Consider the following 25,654-nt stretch of genomic DNA (forward strand, 5'->3'; position numbering starts at 1 on the left):
GGTCCCGCCTTACTCAGGTCCCGCCTTACTCATGTCCGGCCTTACTCAGGTCCGGCCTTACTCAGGTCCCGCCTTACTCAGGTCCTGCCTTACTCAGGTCCGGCCTTACTCAGGTCCCGCAAAGGTACATCGGCGAAAAAAGAAAACAATTTACCTTACTCGGAAATTAAAGCAAAAATAGGCGCCCCAGAATGGAAAATTATAGTGTGGGCTATGTAGAAACCAAAACGTAACTCAGCAGGAGTGATGTAGTCTGTGATGTAATCGCCCCCTGATGCTTGTTGCACAGCATGCGTTCATTAGGTCTCGTGTGTCTGAATAGCTCAGTGGGGGGGAGAAAGCGCTGAGCCAGTGGTGAACCAGTTGTAGATGCCCATCGAGAGAGAGGGATTTTTTTTTTCAAGCCTCTCATTGATCACTTTCACAAATCAAAAGGAGCTAATGAGGAGTGTGGTGGAGGAACACCCCCTCAGGGACCCTGTGGGGCCGGGGAGAGAGAGACCCGTCACTTAGCCTTTTCCTCTCACACTTCACAAACGTGTAGCCCACTGGAATTTTGGCTCAGCTGAAAGCAAGTGTGTGTGTGGTTGAAAAATGCTTTGTAATTGAAAAATGTCCGCCCCAGTCCTGTGTCTTTTAGAGAAAAGAGCCCAATGTAATTACAGGTGACCTGCAAGTATCCTGTATCTAATTCAAAGAAAACCCCAAATACATACGTACATATACACACACACACACACACACACACACACACACACACACACACACACACACACACACACACACAGTCCCTCTCTCTGATGCCCCAAAACACCACACATGATGTCATCGCACCAGGGACTCCAGTCATTGATTGTAGGGCCTCTGCTTGAGTAAAGCACCACCAAACTCTCAGCTTTGGGATGGGTGGGGATATATTCACTGTGTGGGGAACCATGGAGTTGGTATTTACATTGGCTGTTAATAATGACAGAGAGAAAGGCATGGGAACACTTTTCTCTGACTATGATTGTTAGGCATTCAGATTCTGTCTTTTTTAAAATTCCTGTCCCTTTTTTATGGAGGACAGAAAGCTTATTATGAATGCTCAGTACTGTATTTGTTAACCAGGGGGAAAAAAACATGTTTGGTAATGCATTAATACATTTTTTCCTATTTTGTACATTTTCTGGTTTGAATAATGACTATATGGCACCTAAATGAATCCCTCTGAGTTTCCTCAATAAATGTCTGAAAATTCACTGAGTGAACAAAACATTAGCTCTTTCCATGACACAGACTGACCAGGTGAAAGCTATGATCCCTTATTGATGTCACTTTATCAGTGTAGATGAAGGGGAGGAGACAGGTTAGATAAGGATTTTTAAGCCTTGAGACATGGATTATGTATGTGTGCCATTCAGAGGGTGAATGGGCAAGACAAAAGATTGAAGTGCCTTTGAGTGGGGTATGGTAGTAGGTACCAGGCACACCGGTTTGAGTGTGTAAAGAACTGCAACGCTGCTGAGTTTTTCACGCTCAACAGTTTCCTGTGTGTATCAAGAATGGTCCACCACCCAAAGGATATCCAGCCAACTTGACACAACTGTGGGAAGCATTGGAGTTAACATGGGCCAGCATCCCTGTGGAACTCTTTGGACACTGTGTATGGTCCATGCCCTGACGGATTGAGGCTATTCTGAGGGCAAAAGAAGTTGAAAGTCAATATTATGAAGGTGTTCCTAATGTTTTTTACACTCAGTGTAGCTACCAAAGTGCTCCCTGAGGCAACGTCATAGAGGTGGCTTTTAACATGGGATATGTCTGCTTCTGGAGTGTGCGCCCGTGTGAAAATGTACACATTGCCGTCTTACTCTGTCTTTCTCTTTTCCCCCTATGTTTTGTGCTGCAGCCAAATGCCTTCCCCAGTGCCAGAATGGAGGAATGTGTCTGAGGCCCCAGCTCTGTGTCTGCAAGCCGGGCTTCAATGGCAAGGCATGTGAACAGAAGACCATGCCCACCTCCTCCATCCCAGCGCAGCCAGGGAACGGCCACACCAATGGACACACCAATGGCCGTAGCATAGTGCCCCAGAGGCCCATTCCCCAGCAGGTGCCCATTCCCCAGCAGGGTTATGCCCCAGTCCCTGTCAGCAACATGGCTCAGATGACCCTGACCGTCAAGCAGTCCCCCCACCTTGTCCGACCCCAGCAGTGAGTATTCTCTCTTCAGCTGCAGCATGTGGTTGACAACCCCCACTGGTATCCATTTATTGTATATATGAGAATGCTTGAAATGGTTTGGTTAAGCCATCACTCTCTTCCAATCTGTTTTTGTTTCACGTTCCTCACAGTTTATTAGTAGTGGAGTCGAAGTGGTGCATAATGTCAAACAAAGCTTGAGTTGGTCGGAGGGCTCATCTGTAAATAATCATACAGGCACTCTGCTGGTGCCCCACACAGTGTCAGAGAGGACAGCGAGGGCCTCAGCCCGTTCTCCATAGCAATTAGGTTCATGTGAAAACAACGTTTTCTCTGTGAGAGTTTTAACAGCGCTCTTAAGACTGGACTTCCTCCTACTGGTTTGATTGAGTTATTGTTGTTTATCAACTAAATATAGTTTTGTTATCACCATCCATTAGTGTGATGGGTTTAATCACTTAGAGCATTTTAATATACTGTATTTGAAACGGTGCTAGCTCCTGCTGCTGTTGGTTTGTTTTGCCTGTCACTACAGTAGACTGTTGGAAAATGTGCAATCACATTGGACGTGGCGCAAGGCCCTCGTCTTGTCAAGAGTAATCAGAGTGAATGCAGACTTTGAGTAAATCTCTGTTTTCACTCGAATGTGGGGCAATGTGTTGATAGAAATGTCCAAAATTTCCTCACATCGGGTCCAAGAAATGTTGGCACGGGTTGTTTAGTTCTGATATTGATGAATGATATTTAAAATGTTAATGAATCCATTTTATGTGCTGTGTTCTACGTGCGTTCGCTGTAAAACGTCTGAGGTTTTATGCGTTTCTCAGGCGGTGTAATTGCTCCCAGATCTGTGTGCTCAAAAGCTGCTCTCAATTTCCACTGGGGCTTATTTCTCTCAGAGAGCTATTCCCCCATCACTCATTAGAGAGAAGGAACATGTCATCTGATATGTCGAAGAAAAAAATGATCTCAAGGTCAATCATTCATAATCAGATCAGTTAGCTATGCAGGGAAAGAGTAATAAAGACTTAATTTTATACTATTAAAAAAATGTATTTCTACTAAATGTGTCAAATTTCGGCGCAGTTTCAAGAGATGTCAGATAATACTCTGTATTTTTATTTAAAACGAGAGAGAGTGTCCTGTGTGATAAATGGACGACTGGACAATGGCTGGTTTCAGTGAAGCCTCTGACCCTGTCTACAAATGACACATGCCTTCTGATCCCATCAAAGAGAGGGTCGTCAGGTCAGTGGAATGGGGCTCCTTTATTGATGGGATTTCATTGGTCAGATCCCCACAGTGATGTAACTTAATGGATTCACCTGTTAGCATCACTCTAGTTTATTGAACCCCGATGCTATTATGGCTAGTATCGGATCTTTGTACCACTGTTTTGTTTGTGTCTGGCGTGTCCTCATTGGTTGGCGGATTGCAAGAGATATCAATGGCACTTAGGTTGTGTTTTATCATGCGGTTGTTGGTTCAGTCATTTAGGCTAAGTATAAGAACCTGCTGTGCTGTGAAGCGTCTCACCCCATCATTTATCTAAGTGGGGTTGAAGAGGTCTGGACTGGGCCCTGGTAGTACTGGAGTTGATGGTTTACAGGGAGAAGACGAGATTTAGAGCTCAGAAAGTTGTGTGTGTGTGTGTGTGTGTGTGTGTGTGTGTGTGTGTGTGTGTGTGTGTGTGTGTGTGTGTGTGTGTGTGTGTGTGTGTGTGTGTGTGTGTGTGTGTGTGTGTGTGTGTGTGTGTGTGCACGTGCGTGTGTGTGCAAGTGCGTGTGTGCGTGGTGTGCATATGCGGGGTGTGCATATGCGTGGTGTTACTTCATTCACTCAGGGGAAGTAATAAGACAAAATGAGAAGAGTGAAGCAAAGGTGGGCAGCACAGGTGGCTCTATAGCCTCCTTAATTCCTAAAGCCGCTGCTTTTAATAAGTAAACGTGACACCCGTCTGCCTGTATCTTATTCATGCCCACATTACAGTAGAGCAGGAAGGTTTAAGGATATTCGCTGATATTCATACTGTAAACTGTGATGGCAATTAGGCTCTACATGTATAACTCTGCTACTCTAATGGGACCTCTATGGTGAACACTGTTATTCAGTGGTACTGTATGGTGTGTCCATGGAGTAGGCCAGGTTGTGCTCTAGTTGAACTCCTGCCCCTGTGGTTCTCAGTCACCTGACCCTTTGACAGGCCTCGGAAAGCAAGTGCTGAATGGTTTGTGTGAGAATGACCCGATGTTGTGGGTCAAGTAATGACTTTCTCACTGTGTGTCTTTTTCTCCTTCTGCCCCCCCCCTTTCTCAGAGAAAACCCCTGCAGAGCCATGTGTCATCCGCCCACATCAGTTTTAAGTAACATTCCCCATTTCAAACATGAGTCAAGTCGTGTAATCATATCTGCCTTTATTAATCATTTCCTACTGGTCATACACTAAGCCTTACACAAATTCCCCCCCTGTTACTCAGAGGCAACGCTTGTATTGATCTGTTGGTGGGGTTCGGGTGAGGACTGGGTGGATGAGGAATGAATGACCTCAGCACCTGTGGGGAGAGTGACTGACTCAGAGGGAGAGGTTTGGACAGATGGCACACTCTTCCTCCTCCCTCTCTTCCTCTCTCTCCCTTGCAGTGTGGGCCGCAGACTTGCTGTGAGTGTGTTGATGTTTCCAGGTCCTTTTTACAATGTATGTGTAACGCAGGAATTTCCTTGTGGTGCCAGTATGTTCCTAGTTACACCCAGGAAGTTGGCTATTTCTCCTCTCTCTGGTTTTTCATTGTAAGAATGGAAAAATGGAAACTGTATCCAAGCAGCAGTTGAGTAGAATCCCACTGGAACCAAATGAATCAAATGGGATGAGCTCCACATTCCAAGTGTGCAAGGTGCTGGGTCTTGTTATTGAGTCAATCAGAGAATCAACTAACCGCAACAGAGCACTGACATATGTGAGTATCCTCCTCTGTCTCTCTCTCCTTTGCCCTCTCTCTTTCTTTTGCTCTCTCTCTCTCATCTGACTATGAGACTATGAGCGCGCTCTGTTGAAGTTCACTGGGTTCATTACGGTAGAGCGGAGTGTGCCGGTTCTCGTGGGGAGGACTTGGAATGGTAGCAGGGGCCGGTGGTGGAGTGTGTGAGTGTGGCCAGAGAATTTGAGTGCTGAAGGCCGAGACTGCACAGGTTCACCCCCTGTCAATGATCTGTTTATATAGAAATAAGCAAGATCTTCACTCTGATATTTCAGACTACCAGGCTCTTGTAACCATTCCTTGGATACAGTGAAAAGAAATCTTTCTTTTTTTCTATTTAATTACACAGCCGTTGCCAGCACACCCAGTCTTGCCAGATATTTTGTTGAGACTGGAATAAGATCTTATGTTTATAACTTCTCCCTTTCCCTCTCTTCATCTACACTGACTTTTCAGCTCTTTCTTGCTGGTATATTTAAATCTTAGCTGCAGTAGACACCATTGTATTTATGTGACAGAGTAACAACATTTCATGCATGCCGTCGATGGTAGAAATCCTTTAAATCTCAGCCTGAAGCCAGATTCTGATTGGACTGTTCCTTACTACAAATTGTACCCAAATAACCCCAAACATATTATTAGTGTTTGTTGTGTCTGCTCCAGTCACAACAAAGCATTGACCTCCCATTGACCTCACACAGTCCATGTGATAATCCTCTTCCTTTTGTCCCTGTTTTGTAAACCATACTTGTACTACCTGTGTTTGGTCTGACTCTTCAAGCCCTTTGATGTCTACAGCCACCTGTTCAGAATAGAGCCAGCCTCGTAGATTAAGTCAAAGACATGAGAAGAGCAACAAAGAGTGGATGAGGCTCCTGTGTCACTGAAACTTTAGCTATGCCCATGAGAGAAGACCGCTTTAAATTGCTATACTGTGTTATTGGAAATCTGCACCCATGCTTCTCAGACCCATCTCCACCCCAGAGCTTCTAATGTAAGCACGTGACCAGATGGTTTCTATCTCCCAAGCAGCAGGCTATAGTGTCAAAGAACACATCTGTCCATTATTTTTCTCTCTACCTCAGCTGCTGCTGCTGATGGTGGAATTGCAGTGGCTGTTAAGAATAGTCTACTGTGGGGCCCTCTTACTACAACAGAGGGCTTCTGTTTCAGTGTTGTGGTTGGAGGACCACACTCATACCTTTGTGGCTGGTCAGAGCCTCCTAAGAGGGTGCCTCTTAAGAAGGTAGCTTTGCTGTGAGTCGGCGAGCATTTAGAGTCAGCAGAGCTGGGCAAGGGAGAGACCAGCCCAACCCTGACCTCTCACCTCTCGTCGTTTGGGAGGAGGTAAAGAGATACCCCCTTCTATTCTAGGAATGGGGAGTGATGAGAGTGGTAGGGGTTGAAGTGTTTTCACCACTGACGCGCACACGCACTCACATACACATTTACTGTACATAGTATTCACTCACATGCACTAACACATGCACATCAAACATACTTTCTCTGTCACTCTCATACACAGACATGCACACGTATTCACATACGAAAACAGGATGGCTATTTAAGAAGCGATGCAGGAAAGAGGGGGCTATTTACAAGGCTATCACATTCTGTTTATTTATACTGTGCCAGAGGGCCTGTGGATGGGCTATGATATGGGCTGTGTGCAGAGTGACTGTTCCTCCTGTCTCTCACCTCACCCTGCGGCCCTCTCTCTGTTCCCACGCACTGTGGCCTGGCTGGGGCCCGGTGAGGCCTGAGATCCCAGCACATGGACTGTCAATCAGACAGGAAGAGCATTGCCCTTTACTTTCAACCTTCAACCCCACATGAATCCTCCACTGAGCTCCCGGACGGAACATCAACAGAAACCTACTCTTCCTGTGACCTGGCCCTCATTAGACTCCCAGTATAAATATTCACCCTCAAAGTTCACCATCTTAGGCAGGGTGAACTTTGGCCTGGTTTCATTTTTTATCATCATGGGTGGGACTCGGTTTTGACTAGGTGGTACACAGCTACGACCGGAAGTGTCTTTTTCATTAGGAAAATTAGGTTAGGGTTAGCTAAAAAGGCTTTCCTAACCTGTTACGAAAATTCACTTCCGGCCATAGCCGTACTCCATCTAGTCACAACCATGGGATTCCCCCTCCAGTCCCAGTGGTATGCATTCCCAGTTCCATGTGAAATCGCCCTCTCACAGGCAGCCATTGGGTTGCGGTAGTGGAATGCTTTTTCCTTCTCCCTAGCCATGGCTTCCTACTTTAAGAGGAAAGAGACTGCCCATGTGACAGATTGTTCCCTCCTAGATTTCCCAGCGCATGATTGTTGAAAGCCTGGTAATCTCTCCTGGAGTTCCTTAAACAATGATTATTCTTGGAGAGGCCAGGCCTTCTCTCTGGCCTTTGAAATGTATCAGTCATGAAAATAGCCTCTCATTTAATTTCCCCTCAATTTAAAATGCAGATTAGCTGCTTGTGCCCTGCCAGGTTTCTGTGGTCAAGATTGACGTGAGAGATTATTAGGGGATTTTATAGTCGATTTGAATCTAGACCGAAATACATTTTTATTTGCATTCCCCCATTTCAAAGAATTTTAAAGAAGTCATTGCTACCTCAGATATCCTCTTTTCCTGATATAAAGTGCGTTCTGGGTATTTTCTCAGTTTGTGTGGAGCCATTGACAATTGTAAAGCTATTTCAGATGACTTACGCAGTGGCAGGTTCCTTTCATTTAGCATTGAATTGATCTGTTTGTAAAGAGAGAAATTGTAATTAGTCATTATTTTGTGCATCGTTAACACCGGATAGTCCTCTAGATTAATTTGAACAATCTCTCTGCTATCTCTCAGAGTACGTTTCCATCCCTGTGATAAACTGCTTATCTTTAATAAAGTCTTACTGCATGATCAGAATTCAGAGTACATGCCCCATGTGACTGCAGGCAAGCTCTGGCAAATACACACTCAGTAGAAGAACCCGCTGTATATTACTGACCTATTTGGAAAGATAAATGATGTGAAATATGCCTCTAACCAGTCCTTGGGCAATCATATCCCGTTTGGTTTAAATATTAGACGGGAATTGCCAGTCATTTCCTAAGCTAGCAGCTGGCCAAACAGAGGAGTATAGATAGATCTATTCAGATGTACTTTTATTTTTACCTCCACACTTGCCAGAAGAGCCGGCTCTATTAGATTTACTGCCTATTTTCACCACACTTCAACGCAAAGCGACGTGAGGCCCATGCTGGCTAGAGGTCACAATGCATACAACCTCAAAGTCTCACCAAAGGAAAAAAACTTGAGTCAGTAGAAAAGCTATTTGGATAGCCGCCTATGCCGTCTATTGCATCTATGCTCCAAACCCCATTTTTGAATTTGACTGCTACAATGAATAATTCCCCCTGTGTGTCTGGGGCTGCTGAGCGATGTTGCAGTCCCTTTATTGTGGTATTTAATGAGGCGTTAAATTCAGACCTCACAGTGAGCCATTTCACTGTAGCCCACTTTTTACCTGCTGGCACTGAGCCCAGAGGCATGGGGACTCTCAGTCATTTTATTTTAAAACTGCAGCAGCCCTCTGACGCACACTGGCTGGAACAAAATCACTTAAAAACAATCCAGTCAAAAATGACTCCACCAGAAGTGGACGAACCGTCATTGTTGAACCGTCCTAATCTGATCACTTTAATAATGGAACACTCGTAACTGCAATAATGTTAACTTACTGTTTTACTCATTTCATATGTATATACTGTATTCTAGTCAATACCATCCTATTCCACGATTGCTGTATATACAGTGGGGCAAAAAAGTATTTAGTCAGCCACCAATTGTGCAAGTTCTCCCACTTAAAAAGACGAGAGAGGCCTGTAATTTTCATCATAGGTACACTTCAACTATGACAGACAAAATGAGAAAAAAAATCCAGAAAATCAGATTGTAGGATTTTTTTATGAATTTATTTGCAAATTATGGTGGAAAATAAGTATTTGGTCACCTACAAACAAGCAAGATTTCTGGCTCTCACAGACCTGTAACTTCTTCTTTAAGAGGCTCCTCTGTCCTCCACTTGTTACCTGTATTAATGGCACCAGTTTGAACTTGTTATCAGTATAAAAGACACCTCTTCACAACCTCAAACAGTCACACTCCAAACTCCACTATGGCCAAGACCAAAGAGCTGTCAAAGGATACCAGAAACAAAATTGTAGACCTGCACCAGGCTGGGAAGACTGCATCTGCAATAGGTAAGCAGCTTGGTTTGAAGAAATCAACTGTGGGAGCAATTATTAGGAAATGGAAGACATACAAGACCACTGATAATCTCCCTCGATCTGGGGCTCCACGCAAGATCTCACCCCGTGTGGTCAAAATTATCACAAGAACGGTGAGCAAAAATCCCAGAACCACACGGGGGGACCTAGTGAATGACCTGCAGAGAGCTGGGACCAAAGTAACAAAGCCTACCATCAGTAACACACTACGCCGCCAGGGACTCAAATCCTGCAGTGCCAGACGTGTCCCCCTGCTTAAGCCAGTACATGTCCAGGCCCATCTGAAGTTTGCTAGAGAGCACTTGGATGATCCAGAAGAAGATTGGGAGAATGTCATATGGTCAGATGAAACCAAAATGTAACTTTTTGGTAAAAACTCAACTCGTCGTGTTTGGAGGACAAAGAATGCTGAGTTGCATCCAAAGAACACCATACCTACTGTGAAGCATGGGGGTGGAAACATCATGCTTTGGGGCTGTTTTTCTGCAAAGGGACCAGGACGACTGATCCGTGTAAAGGAAAGAATGAATGGGGCCATGTATCGTGAGATTTTGAGTGAAAACCTCCTTCCATCAGCAAGGGCATTGAAGATGAAACGTGGCTGGGTCTTTCAGCATGACAATGATCCCAAACACACCGCCCGGGCAACGAAGGAGTGGCTTCGTAGGAAGCATTTCAAGGTCCTGGAGTGGCCTAGCCAGTCTCCAGATCTCAACCCCATAGAAAATCTTTGGAGGGAGTTGAAAGTCCGTGTTGCCCAGCAACAGCCCCAGAACATCACTGCTCTAGAGGAGATCTGCATGGAGGAATGGGCCAAAATACCAGCAACAGTGTGTGAAAACCTTGTGAAGACTCTGTCATTGCCAACAAAGGGTATATAACAAAGTATTGAGATAAACTTTTGTTATTGACCAAATACTTATTTTCCACCATAATTTGCAAATAAATTCATTAAAAATCCTACAATGTAGGCCTCCCGGGTGGCGCAGTGGTTAAGGGCGCTGTACTGCAGCGCCAGCTGTGCCATCAGAGTCCCTGGGTTCGCGCCCAGGCTCTGTCGTAACCAGCCACGACCGGGAGGTCCGTGGGGCGACGCACAATTGGCCTAGCGTCGCCCGGGTTAGGGAGGGCTTGGTCGGTAGGGGTGTCCTTGTCTCATCGCGCACCAGCGACTCCTGTGGCGGGCTGGGCACAGTGTGCGCTAACCAAGGTGGCCGGGTGCACGGTGTTTCCTCCGGCGCATTGGTGCGGCTGGCTTCCGGGTTGGATGCGTGCTGTGTTAAGAAGCAGTGCAACTTGGTTGGGTTGTGTATCGGAGGACGCATGACTTTCAACCTTCGTCTCTCCCGAGCCCGTACGGGAGTTGTAGCGATGAGACAAGATAGTAGCTACAATTGGATACCACGAAATTGGGGAGAAAAAGGGATAAAATAAAAAAAATAAAAAAAAATCCTTCAATGTGATTTTCTGGATTTTTTTTTCTCATTTTGTCTGTCATAGTTGAAGTGTATGATGAAAATTACAGGCCTCTCTCATCTTTTTAAGTGGGAGAACTTGCACAATTGGTGGCTGACTAAATACTTTTTTGCCCCACTGTATACTATTCTATCCTACGTATTCTACAGATACGTATAGTAAAAACTACATATTCTATTCACATACTGTCCATAATGTCTATACATCCCACCATATTTATATATATATACACACATACATACATACTCACTCCGGACTCCGACATTGCTCATCCTGATATGTATATATTTCTTAATACCAATCTTTTACTTTTAGATGTGTGTGTATTGTTACATATCACCACACTGTTGGAGCTAGGAACACAAGCATTTTGCTACACCCGCAATAACATCAAATTTGATTTGATTTAATCAATTTGAGCGTTTACGGTTCACCTCTCTTGACTGACCGTGATTGGTTGTACCTCTGTTTGCCAACACGAGTCACCTGTTGACATGGTGGTGTCCTTATCTTACTCTCTGGGAAGCTGTCATTAACTGAAAGACTTCCTCGTTTAAAAACGTTTACTGTTGAAAAGTGATATCCCAAGTATAAACAGTAAAGTACATACACTAAAGGGGAAAAAAAATGTAGGGGGCAACTGCAAACTTCAAGGAGTTAGGGCATTCAAGGAGTTAGTCTGATGGGAATCTATGTCAACTTCCCTCCCCCTTGCTTGAGGGACAAAGAGGAGCAACAGAGAACAAAAGAGGAGGGCCACCCCCCTCACTTGCGTTATGTAATGACTTGGACCACCTATTGAGATGTTAAGTAAATCAGGTGTTAAATGAGGTGAAGGGAAGACTGAAGTAGCACTTAAAGCTCAATAGCAACTCAACAGGCTGCAGTTACCACGACATCGGGGGACAGAAGGGGATAGACAGGAGGGCTACCTCACTGGGGGTGCTTCTGCTTCAGTTTAGAGAATATGAATGCTCTTTGTTCTTTCGATGCCCTGACCTAATCATCCCTGAACATGAAATTCACGTCACCTGTTAGCAGGCTATTGTTACTTGATGATGTTCACTTACGAATTACAATTCCTTTCATGTACACACATTTTGTTGTATGCCAAGAGTCATAGTAATGTTCGTCTTGCAGGTATTTCTGGATCGAAGGGTGTCTGTCGGTGACAATGGCATCTATTTTCACATTCTCCCCCTCCAGGAAATTCAGACTTCTGAACAGTCCTTCCTTCACCATGTGTATGCTGTTACCAACTTCATTGCTCTAGAGGAGAGATGGTTATGAAACTACTACGAAGCCGTATATCTACAGCTTTAGAATATAGATAATAAAATTATTATTTCACATGAACAAGTCAGAGGACCAGTACTTTTCCAGTTGTAAAGCCATTGATGTATAGCTTCCATATTTTGCACAGTGACCTGTAGGGGTGATATGGTTCACTGAGTTTACTCTACAAGGGCAAATCATGAAGACCTTGTCATACAGTGCCTTCAGAAAGTATTCAATACCACTTTTGTGTCGCAGCCTATTTGATACCATTTTGTTTCACAGCCTAAATTCAAAAATGTATTAAATATTTTTTCTAACCCATCTACCCATACTACATAATGCCAAAGTACATTTTTTGTTGTTGAGATTGACAATTGAAAAGATTGAAAATGAAATACAGAAATATCTCATGTATATATTGTAAGTATTCACACCCCTAAGTCAATGCTTTGTAGAAGCTCCTTTGGCAGCAATTACAGCTGTGAGTATTTCTGGGTAAATCTCTGAGAGCTTTGCACACCTGGATTGTGTAACATTTGCCAATTATTATTTTCAAAATTCGTCAAGCTCTGTCCTATTGGTTGTTGATCATTGCTAAACAACCATTTTCAGGTCTTGCAATAGATTTTTAAGTAGATTTAAGTCAAAACTGTAACTCGGCCATTCACTGTCTTCTTGATTAGCAACTCCAGTGTAGATTTGGCCTTGCATTATAGGTTATTGTCTTGCTTAAAGGTGAATTAATCTACCAGTGTCTGGTGGAAAGCAGACTGAACCATGTTGTCCTCTAGGATTTTGCCTGTGCTTAGCTCCATTCCATTTATTTTTTATCCTGAAAAACTCACCAGCCCTTAACGATTACAAGCATACCCATAACATGATACATTTATAACTATGCTTGAAAATATGGAGAGTGGTACTCAGTAATGTGTTGTATTGGATTTGCCCCCCACATAACAATTTGTATTCAGGACAAAAGTGAATACTGAAGTATTACTTTAGTGCCTTGTTGCAAACAGGATGCATGTTTTGGAATATTTATATTCTGTACAGGCTTCCTTATTTTCACTCTGTTAGTTAGGTTAGTATTTTGGAGTAACTACAATATTGTACATCCATCCATCCTCAGTTTTCTCCTATCACAGTGAAATCCCTGAGCAGTTTCCTTCCCCTCCGACGACTGAGTTAGGAAGGACGCCTGTATCTTTGTAGTGACTGGGTGTATTGATACACCATCCAAAGTGTAATTAATAACTCAAAGGGATATTACATTTCTGATTTTCTTTTTTGTTTCACCCATCTACCAATATGTGCCGCCCTTTGCGAGGCATTAGAAAACCTCCCTGGTCTTTGTGGTTGAATCTGTGTTTGAAGTTCACTGCTCGACTGTGGGACCTTACAGATAATTGTATGTGTGCGGTACATGAAAAAATATGTTAAACACTATTATTGCCCACAGAGTGGGTCCATGCAATTTATGTGACTTGTTAAGCACATTTTTACTCCTGAACTTATTTAGGCTTGTCCTAACAAACGGGTTGAATACTTATTCACTCAAGACATTTCAGCTTTTCATTTTTTTATTAATTTGTTAAAAATTCGAAAAACTTAATTCCACTTTGATATTATGGGGTATTGTGTGTAGGCAAGTGACAAAACATCTCAATTTAATCCATTTTAAGTTTAGGCTGTAACACAAGTAAATGTGGAAAAGGTCAAGGGGTGTGAATACTTTATGACTGCACACTTTATAGTAGTGTGGTACATGTGGTGTCTACCTGGTGTGTCAGCCCTCATGTCCCCATCAAGTGTCATAGAAGCTTGCTTTGAAGCCAGCTGAATGAGGGCCCTTTAGTCAGTCTTCAACTACCAATAGATGGTAAGATTTAGCAGTTCACTGAAATGGTCGTAGTGTGCATATAGTCTTCACTTGCAGCCCTGAGATGAACTGGAAAAAGGCAGGCCATCAGAAACCAATGAAATCTAATTTGCATAAACACCAAGTTGAACACTGGTAAGTGAGTAAATATGTGCTTTATTAAATTTGACAAGGGATCCACCACTGAATGCTGTGGCTGCTGACACGCACAATGAGTAAGGTGCCTACTGTGGGTTTATCAAGGCTACAGGTGGGGGAGCACACAGGTCAGGAACGGAATAACTGCAGGAGACCAGAGTTCATAGATTATGTACTTAGTAGCCAAGTGCAAAGGAAACCAAAGCAAATTACTACATGAAGCCAAAGATTTTTTATAATTGTTTTGTAGTAGGTGCAGGTCTACTACACATGTGATCAGGCATCATGACACTACAGGTGAATGGGGTTAGTTAGCATAATCTTTTGACAATAGGTCTTGTATTTAGTACATGCCAGACGAACCTTGCAGGTCGTTGTGTGTGTATAGCTAGCTATCTAGCTTGCTAGCCCATTTGCGAGACAATGTCATTTTGCGTTGTCACATAAGGATGGTCTGCAATTATGCAGGAATTTTGCAAACGCATACCCATTATCTTTTTATTTTTTTATTTAACCTTTATTTAACTAGGCAAGTCAGTTAAGAACAAATTCTTATTTATAATGATGGCCTACCAAAAGGGAAAAGGCCTCCTGCGGGGATAGGTGTCTGGGATTAAAAATGTAATAAAAATATAGGACGAAACACACATAACGACAAGAGAGACAACACAACACTACATAAAGAGAGACCTAAGACAACAACATAGCATGGCAGCAACACATGACAACACAACATGACAACAACATGGTAGCAACACAACATGGCAGCAGCACAAAATTATTGGGTATAGACATCAGCACAAAGGGCAAGGAGACAACAATACATCATGCAAAGCAGCCACAACTGTCAGTAAGAGTGTCCTTGATTGAGTCTTTGAATGAAGAGATTGAGATTTAACTGTCCAGTTTGAGTGTTTGTTGCACCTCGTTCCAGTCGCTAGTTGCAACAAACTGAAAAGACGAGCGACCCAGGGATGTGCGTGCTTTGGGGACCTTTAACAGAATATGACTGTTAGAATGGGTGTTGTATGTGGAGGATGAGGGCTGCAGTAGATATCTCAGATAAGGGGGAGTAAGCATCAACCAGTGGGTCTTGCGATGAGTAAACAGAGATGACCAGTTTACAGAGGAGTATAGAGTACAGTGATGTGTCCTATAAGGAGCATTGGTGGCAAATCTGATGGCCGAATGATAAAGAACATCTAGCCCCTCAAGAGCACCCTTACCTGCCGATCTATAAATTATGTTTCCGTAATCTAGCATGGGTAGGATCTGAATCAGGGTTAGTTTGGCAGCTGGGGTGAAAGAGGAGCGATTACGATAGAAGAAACCAAGTCTAGATTTAACTTTAGCCTGCAGCTTTGATATGTGCTGAGAGAAGGACAGTGTACCGTCTAGTCATACTCCCAAGTACTCCCAAGCTCTAAACCCTCACCTGTAGGGAGAGGGGCATTCTTCTTACCAAACCACATGACCATTGTTTTGGAGGTGTTCAGAACAAGGTTAAGGGCAGAGAGCTTGTTGGACACCAAGAAAGCTTTGTTGTAGAGCGTTTAACAACAAAAAACAGGGCGGGCCAGCTGAGTATAAGACTATCATCTGCATATAAATGGATGAGAGAGCTTCCTGTTGCCTGATCTATGTTGTTGATGTAAATTGAGAAGAGCGTGGGGCCTAGGATCGAGCCTTGGGGTATAACCTTGGTGACAGGAGATGTTCTTTATACACTGCACTCTCTGAGAGAGGTAGTTAGCAAACCAGGCCAAAGACCCCTCAGAGACACCAATACTCCTTACCCGGCCCACAAGAATGGAATGGTCTACCATATCAAAAGCTTTGGCCAAGTCAATAAAAATAGCAGCACAACATTGCTTAGAATAAAGGGCAATGGTGACATCATTGAAGAGCTTTAAGGTTGCAGTGATAAATCCATAACCTGAGCAGAAACCAGAGAGAATACTATAGACATCAAGAAAACCAGTCAGTTGATTATTGAAACGTTTTCCCAACACTTTTGATAAACTTGGCAACATAGAAATAGACCTTTAACAGTTAGGATCAGCTTGATCTTCCCCCTTTAAATAAAGGACGTACCGACAGTTTAAAAAGGTCAGAGATGGGCTTGGCGATTATAGGGGCAGCAACCTTAAAGAAGAAAAGGTCTAAACCATCTGAACCAGATGTTTTTTGGGGTCAAGTTTAAGGAGCTCCTTTAGCACCTCGGACTCCGTGACCGCCTGCAGGGAGAAACTTTGTAGTGGGGCAGAGGAAAAAGAGGGATGAGCATTTGGCCAAGTCGCATTAGAAGGGGTCGGAGATGAGGAAATGTTGGACTGGCAAGGAGGCATGGCTGAGTCAAATAGGAATCCTGACTTAATGAAGTGGTGATTATAAAGCTCAGCCATGTGTTTCTTGTCAGTAACAACCACATCAACTTTAAGGGACATGGGCAGCTGTGAGGAGGAAGGTTTATTCTCCAGGTCTTTAACCGTTTTCCAGAACTTCTTGTGGTTAGACCCACAGAGAGAGACCGCTCCTTCAAGTAACTAACTTTGGCCTTTCGGATAGCCTGAGTGCACTTATTTCTCATTTGCCTGAATGAGAGCCAGTCAGCCTGAGTATGCGTGTGCCGAGCCTTTCACCAAATGCAATTATTGAGGTGGAGTAACTCTGCAAAGTCACGGTCGAACCAGGGGCTGAACCTGTTTTTTATTCTAATCTTCTTTATGGGGGCGTGTTTGTTAAGAATATCACTGAAAATATCAAAAAAGAAGGTCCAGGCGTCTTCAACAAAGGGGATCAAGCTGATTCTATACCAATTTACAGAAGTCATGTCGTGAAGGATGGCTTGGTCATTAAAGTTTTTTAGCAAGCGTCTATGACAAATCAGGACCGGTCGTTTCACTGAGCAGCCATTACGAACACAAGCCGTTAAACAGTGATCACTAAGGTCATTACAGAAAATACTATTATTTGTGAGGATAACATTGAGGACAGTAGCCTTTTCTGGGTGTTTGGAGTCGTGCCTTGTGGGATTGGTAATAATCTGAGAATGATTTAGGGAGTCCCATTGCTTTAGAACTTGGATTGTCACGCCTTGTTTACATATTTGGCTTTTATTAGCGAGCAAAGGCAACTACAGCAAGCCAAGGTATAACCAACTAAAAGACTGCATTCAGCTGTAAAACTAGCTAGCAAACTAAATATCCACAAGTTTTTAGATGACCAGGGCAAAACATTTACACCAAGGCAAACATATTACTCCTCACAACAGCAAGGGTGAGCTATCGTACCTTTCTTTCCGTTCTCAGCATCTGTGATGGTTTCACCCCAATGAAAAGTACTATCAGATCCTTCACTAACGTTAGAGTTGAAGGATTCGTCTACGCGTGGACTTTTTTTTTAGGTCCGACAACTTTCCCAGCCATTCCAATCGTCTTCGCTGACGTTATGGACTTGTTGGGAAGATTTTTTTAAATCGACGGAGGACTTCTTTCAGTTTCTGTAATGACAGCTTCCCAGAGAGGAACCCAAAATGTCAATAGGTGACTCATGTAGTGGCAAACAGGTACAACCAGTTAAAAAATCACTGGAGTCAGTCTTTAATGGCTCTCTAGTCCCTTCTATTCAATGTTGTTTGTTAGAGTTATGAATTTCTGAGAATATATATATATATATATTTTAACGTATTTATTGTGATATACACCCTGGATAGGTGCAGTGAAATGTATTGTTTTACAGTGTCTGCTATAGTAGTAATATGGCGCCTCTGGAGCAAATTAGGGTTAAGTGCCTTGCACATCAACAGTTTTCTTCACCTTGTCGGCTCGTGTATTTGAACCAGCGACCTTTCGTTTAGTGGCCCAAAGCTCTAACCGCTAAGCTACCTGCGTACCGTGCCAACAGTAAAATGGCATTGTCACATGACTAATTATAGGGTAGGTAGTTTAAGGTGTTTTTACAGACTTGCTGGATACAGTTTATAAGTTGGAAGTAATTCATGGAAAATATACTCTTATATATTTTACCAGGTTACTATTTCCAAACTTAAGGTATGCAAAATGATGGTTTTCCCCTGTGTATTTGAATCCTTACAGCCCCAGACACAATGTTTCTGCATATGTTGTCTTCATTGATCATTTTTATGAGGGGAGATGTCTTGAAGCAGTCCTGCACAGGTGCTGAACTCTTTAGGTTCCCTAACTTGTTGGTTTTGTCTTGAAATACAACCCAGTGTCCTTTTTTAAACTGGAGCTGCAGAAAAATGTATGAGAAGTGAGCCTCCATTTGGGTGGGTTGGCCTGTCTGTCTCCAGACTCCTGTCAGAGGTCCTCAAAACAGCCTCAGTGGTGTTGTGGTAGGCAGTGTAGAGTAAGGGGGAGACACAGGTATCACCTCACCAATCATCGTCGAGAGAGAGCGTAGCTGAGACCAGCAGTCCCCTCAATCAGGGGATAACATGACAAATCTCTGCTTTGATGGATGTTGTCTGCGAGATGCTCATGTTCTGCCAACTGGCCTCAGCACTCGTTCCATACCAGCATTCCTCACTCCTCAAGTCTTCATGTGCAGGAAAACCACATTACCATCAGTCCCTCTCCCTACAGGGAAATAATTTGTCCTGCAAATTGTTTGAAACTGTGATTTGTATCAGGTTTTCAACACCCCAATGTTTTTGATATTGTCTGAAGGCCAAGAATCTCCTCCATGCTCCTTGGGATTGGTGAAGTTAGTGAGCGGGATCTTTACAAGAACAGTAGCCCATCATTACTTTGGGGTTGGTGAAGTTAGTGAGCGGGACCTTTACAAGAACAGTAGCCCATCATTACTTTGGGGTTGGTGAAGTTAGTGAGCGGGATCTTTACAAGAACAGTAGCCCATCATTACTTTGGGGTTGGTGAAGTTAGTGAGCGGGATCTTTACAAGAACAGTAGCCCATCATTACTTTGGGGTTGGTGAAGTTAGTGAGCGGGACCTTTACAAGAACAGTAGCCCATCATTACTTTGGGGTTGGTGAAGTTAGTGAGCTGGATCTTTACAAGAACAGTAGCCCATCATTACTTTGGGGTTGGTGAAGTTAGTGAGCGGGACCTTTACAAGAACAGTAGCCCATCATTACTTTGGGGTTGGTGAAGTTAGTGAGCGGGACCTTTACAAGAACAGTAGCCCATCATTACTTTGGGGTTGGTGAAGTTAGTGAGCTGGATCTTTACAAGAACAGTAGCCCATCATTACTTTGGGGTTGGTGAAGTTAGTGAGCGGGACCTTTACAAGAACAGTAGCCCATCATTACTTTGGGGTTGGTGAAGTTAGTGAGCGGGATCTTTACAAGAACAGTAGCCCATCATTACTTTGGGGTTGGTGAAGTTAGTGAGCGGGACCTTTACAAGAACAGTAGCCCATCATTACTTTGGGGTTGGTGAAGTTAGTGAGCGGGATCTTTACAAGAACAGTAGCCCATCATTACTTTGGGGTTGGTGAAGTTAGTCAGCGGGATCTTTACAAGAACAGTAGCCCATCATTACTTTGGGGTTGGTGAAGTTAGTGAGCGGGACCTTTACAAGAACAGTAGCCCATCATTACTTTGGGGTTGGTGAAGTTAGTGAGCAGGATCTTTACAAGAACAGTAGCCCATCATTACTTTGGGGTTGGTGAAGTTAGTGAGCGGGATCTTTACAAGAACAGTAGCCCATCATTACTTTGGGGTTGGTGAAGTTAGTGAGCAGGATCTTTACAAGAACTGTAGCCCATCATTACTTTGGGGTTGGTGAAGTTAGTGAGCGGGATCTTTACAAGAACAGTAGCCCATCATTACTTTGGGGTTGGTGAAGTTAGTGAGCGGGATCTTTACAAGAACAGTAGCCCATCATTACTTTGGGGTTGGTGAAGTTAGTGAGCAGGATCTTTACAAGAACAGTAGCCCATCATTACTTTGGGGTTGGTGAAGTTAGTGAGCGGGATCTTTACAAGAACAGTAGCCCATCATTACTTTGGGGTTGGTGAAGTTAGTGAGCGGGATCTTTACAAGAACAGTAGCCCATCATTACTTTGGGGTTGGTGAAGTTAGTGAGCAGGATCTTTACAAGAACAGTAGCCCATCATTACTTTGGGGTTGGTGAAGTTAGTGAGCGGGATCTTTACAAGAACAGTAGCCCATCATTACTTTGGGGTTGGTGAAGTTAGTGAGCGGGACCTTTACAAGAACAGTAGCCCATCATTACTTTCGGTACAGTAAGTATGGATTTTATTACACGGACAACCTTGACTGTTTATGTTTTATGTTTTCACTATTGTTTTTCTTCTATTTCAGTCCAACTGAAGCTTGGCTAGCTGGCCTAAGTGAGTTATGGTATTGTCAATTAGGAATGATGAAACGGAATCTTTCCACCTGGGGTAGAGCAGGAAGGAGAATTGGTGGGTGGTATGCTGTAGGTCTAAATCGTCCATATAGTTCATATGTCCCTTAAAAAGAGGTGCGTTAAGCAACCAATGCGGAAACCATGGACCATCTTTTGAGAATAGGTGGGACTATCAGTTCACAGCTGCTGACTAGGTTTACGGTTAAAGGAGTAGTTCACTATTTTACAACTTAATGTTAGATGGTTCCTCCCCTTGAAAGTAGCCTATGGGCCAGAAGAAACTGTGATCAGTTTCCTCCTGGCCCAGTTCAGTTCAGTTTTCTTTAAAGAGCCACTACAAACTACAGCTAAGTTTAGCCACCACCAGCTAAGAGTCAATGGAAGTGAGCATGTTATGAATGTGAGCATGTTTATTTTTTATGGCCAAATCACATTTTAATAACATCAAACCAAATATGAAGTTGATTTGAATTGCTTTCAGGTGATTTTGATATTATTTTTTTGAAACATCACTTCCAAAAAGCTGAACTGTAGATTGTAGTTTATTTTGGCCCATCAACTACTTTTAAGGTGAGGAACCATTTAACATCAAGTTGTAAAATAGTGAACTACTCCTTTAAAGCAGAACAGTTTTATCAAGCTAAATATTTTCTTTATCAAAATATGTTTAGTATGTTTTGAGATCAACTAAGGTGACCTTGTACTGCACCCAATATTTTTTAATTGCATTCTTAAACAATTCCAATTTAATGAATCTAATCCTCACTGTTTTTCTGTGGAGGTAATTGCCATGTTGGAGATGGTTTGGGTAAGAGCTGCACCTTTTGCCAAAGTCAATGGGCCAACTAGGAGCATGTGGAAGAGCTTAACACATAGCTCCCAGTACTTACTGCATGTGTTCCCGTCTCATTTAAATCAGGGGAAAGAAAGCCACTGAGTTTTATTGATGGAGAAATAAATGTAAAGTTTTTTCGTCTGTGTTGAGGGTAACCCTGGGATAAGTCTCTCTTGGCCCATCTGGGTGGCACAGAATCTGGTTGATTGGTGACCTGTAAAATGTCTCTCACAGACAACTTTGATTATTTGGCAAGTGCACATTTACCTCAGTCTGTCCTCTCTCTCCTTCTGAACTCCAATGAAATCAGGGGTGGCAGGTAGCCGAGTGGTTAGAGCGTTGGACTAGTAACCGAAAGGTTGCAAGATTGAATCCCTGAGCTGACAAGGTAAAAATCAGCCATTCTGCCTCTGTACAAGGCAGTTAACCCACTGTTCCTAGGCCATCATAAAGATAAAATTTAAAAAATCAAACTTTAAAAAATCAAACTATAACTATCAACAAGAGGATAAAATACAGGTTGTCCATTCTGAGTGGAGATAGACTCTCCAATGTGTGGCTCATGTAAATGTGTTTTTATAAAAATGTTGGTGGAAATTATAAAAAGTAGTCCTTGTGCATAGTTGTATTATTTGTTTAACTTTGCAATCGTTGGTTTTTGTTTGACATACAGTGCATTCGGAAAGTATTCAGACCACTTGACTTTTTCCACTTTGTTAATGTTACAGCTTTATTCTAAAATTGATTAAATGTTTCCCCCCCTCACCAATCTACAAACAATGCCCCAAAATGACAAATAAAAAACAGGTTTAGACATTTTGCAAATGTATACATAAAAAAACCTGTGAAATATCGCATTAACCTAAGTATTCAGACCCTTTACACAGTACTTTGTTGAAGCACCTTTCGCAGTAATTACAGCCTCGAGTCTTCTTGGGTATGTCGCTACAAGCTTGGCACACCTGTATTTGGAGTTTCTCCCATTCTTCTCTGCAGTTCCTCTCAAGCTCTGTCAGGTTGGATGGGGAGCGTCACTGGACAGCTATTTTCAGGTCTCTCTAGGCCTGTTGCGTCAACCGTATAACCGCCACACCGGCGGTCACGAGTCATGAAGGCAGTCAAATTCCACGTGACCGTTTAGTCACGGTAATTAGGCTTCTCCAAGCTCTGATGCTACTGATGGTCATTAGTAGCCTACCAAACTTGCTAACTGCCTTGTACTCAGCACTCTATTGTCCCCTTCCCCAGTTCTGTAGCTCGACACAATCCTGTCTCGGAGCTCTACGGACAGTTCCTTTGACCTCGTGGCTTGGTTTTTGCACTGTTTTTTGGTTTTTGCACATGCTCTGTCAACTGTGGGACCTTATATAGACAGGTGTGTACCTTTCCAAATCATGTCAAATCAATTGAATTTACCACAGGTGGACTCCAATTAAGTTGTACAAACATCTCAAGGATGATCAATGGGAACAGGATGCACCTGAGCTCAATTTCGATTCTCATATCAAAGGGCCTGAATACGTATGTAAAGTATTTTTTTTAATCTAAATTTGCTAACATTTCTAAAAACCTGTTTTCGCTTTGTCATAATGGGCTATTGTGTATAGATGTGGGGAAAATATTTAGGCTGTGACTTAACAAAATGTGCCAAAAGTCAAGGGGTCTGAATACTTTGAGTCTGTCAGTCAGTGGTGAAAAAAAAAATGGGTGGGTCAATTTTGTCACTGGTTGTGTCGAAAAAGTAGTGCTCCCTATACTTTTAATGTGTTTTTCTGCAAAAGGTGAGTAAACTGTTGTGCAAAGAAAAAGTGGGTAAACTGTGTTTACTTGCGTTTACACTCCCACTACACCACTGGTGCCGTTTGAGGGTTGGTGTGGCAATGTTCCCTCTAAAAAAGGGGAGCATTACTGTCACCTTTTAGTCTGCTCTCCAAGCAGGGCTTTGATGTGACCAGGGGGCTGGAATATGCTTCTCCTTTGTTCAAACACATTACATCAGACAGGCATTTGAGCATGGCAAACGCTGCAGATTAGATCGCCATTTGGAAAGAGAGACAGAAGAGAAAGACAACTGAGGACTGTTGTGAAATACTCCCTCTCTCTCTCAATTCAATTTAGTTTTGCTCCTACGTAAAACCAACCTTATCCTAGCTAATCCACATAGACACAGTTGTAAGCATACCACATAATGTGTGTATATATAGGCCTACAATTATGTTAAATAAAGGGAGGTATGTACTGTATGAGCATAAAAGTGTTTGATTTTCTGCCCCCAAGGGGCCATAAAGGAATGTCAGCTACTGGAATTACAGCCAATCAAACGCCATCACATAGAAACCCATAAACAGTGAATAACAGAACAAAATCAAATCAAAGTTTATTGGTCGCATACACAAACTTGCAGGTGCAGCGAAATCCTTGTGTTTCTAGCTCCAACAGTGCAGCAATAAAAAAACAATTCACACATAATCCATGAAAATACAAAAGTTATATAGGATGATCAATGACTAGAACACAATATAGACAGTACCAGTCAAAAGTTTGGACACACCTACTCATTCAAGGGTTTTTCATTATTTTTACTATTTTCTACATTGTAGAATAATAGTGAAGACGACATCAAAACTATGAATGCTCAAAACTATGAATACTTTATGGTTACTACATGATTCCATAAGCGTTATTTCATCGTTTTGATGTCTTCACTATCATTCTACAATGTAGAAAATAGTAAAAATAAAGAAAAACCCTGGAATGAGTAGGTGTAGAGTACCGGGTGGTAGCCAGCTAAAACAGTGACTGAGGTTCAGGGCAGGGTACTGGGCGGAGGACGGCTAGTGCCGACAGTTTAATAGTCTGATGGCCTGGAGTTGGAAGCTGTTTCTCAGTATCTTGGTCCCAACTTTGATGTACCTGTACTATCTCCATGAATGGGTGGTGGTGGGGGATGAAAGCAGGCACATGAGAAGCCGTGCCAAGTGTCAGTGCAGCTGTGTTCAACCCTTGATGCCCCAACCCCCCCGCCACCACACTCTGCCCCTTAGGATAAAACAAGATGTAATCCGTTCAGATTCCTTGAAGTCTCAGTGTTTGACAGTGTGTGTGTGTGAGTGAGAGGGAGGAATGAAGATGAAAGGGAGGAGTCAGCTGTGGAAACAGACTCACATGAGATGAGATGGTCACATCGGGGTTGACCGTCAAGTTCAAGCCCACAGCCGCGGGTGGCCTGGAGAGACAACTTCACTGTGTGTCTGTCTGTCTCTGTTTGTCTGTCTGTCTGTGTGTGTCTGTTTGTGTGTTGCTAGGACTTGAATTTGGGACAGGAGGGTATCATACAAGTCTGTCACAGGTGTGTTTATTTTATGTTAGATGTGAACACAATACTTATTACAGTAGCTTGACGAAGGCTTCTAGCTAGTTGTTGTTGAGATGAAATGTTCATTAAATACATGGCTTTTTATGGGAACAGGGACTTGACTGCGCCTCTGCTAGTTGATCAGCTATTTATTGGCCAGCACACTGTCTCCTGTAGGCATATGAAGATGGTTCAGACCTCTGATAAGTTAGTACGTCTCCAATGTTTTGTCTCTTTATCCTCCCCCTTTACTACCTGTTAGAAACGACTCTCAACACCACCCATGTTGTTGTGCTCTTTTTTCTCCTGACAAAAAGAATAGTATTTTTGTCCTTTGACCTCTGTTTCCATGACCCAGACCAGTCTGAGTGGTTTTAGTGCGGCGGCTGACAATTTGATACGGTTATTCTGTAAAGGACAAACAACTTTACTACTGCCGTCTCTGGCGATATTGCTCAGCACCAGATGACCAGATTTCTCTTCCTCTTGTGTAAACCAGTCACATTTCATTTGAGCTGAGGGACGTTTTACAGAGTGGTTAGGAGTAGAGAGGCTTTGCACGGCTGTGTTTGGATCGTTTGTTCCTACTTCAATCCGATGTTATCCTCACCCTCGTCGTCTTGCCCACTCACCCCCCACTCTGCTCTCCATACCCCCCTGTTGTTTTTTCACTCTGTGTGTCATGTTTGACTGGGTCTTGTCAGGGGGTCTACAGGGCGGTCTCGTTGTTTTTGACCACACCTACAGTGTTGAGGACGTGTCTGGGTTTCCTCAACAGTCTCACCAGGAGAGATTAGGTTCATCCTCTGGGCTTCTGGGAAGTGCTTTTGTCTCATGTCCCTCTGAGTGGGAGGATATGAGATGACTGCCGACGTGATTTAAGCCCCCCCATCATCTT

General features: G+C 43.1%; 1 protein-coding gene across 1 annotated transcript in view; it reads left to right on the forward strand.

Annotated features, from left to right (window-relative positions):
* Nucleotides 1–25,654, forward strand: part of LOC139411247 (latent-transforming growth factor beta-binding protein 1-like) — a 137,652-nt gene that overhangs the window by 7,694 nt on the left and 104,304 nt on the right. The window contains 1 exon segment of the mRNA XM_071157290.1: nt 1,892–2,192. Coding sequence (XP_071013391.1) covers nt 1,892–2,192 — 301 coding nt within the window.

This window comes from Oncorhynchus clarkii, chromosome 1, assembly GCF_045791955.1.
Source record: "Oncorhynchus clarkii lewisi isolate Uvic-CL-2024 chromosome 1, UVic_Ocla_1.0, whole genome shotgun sequence".
Taxonomy (NCBI): Eukaryota; Metazoa; Chordata; class Actinopteri; order Salmoniformes; family Salmonidae; genus Oncorhynchus; species Oncorhynchus clarkii.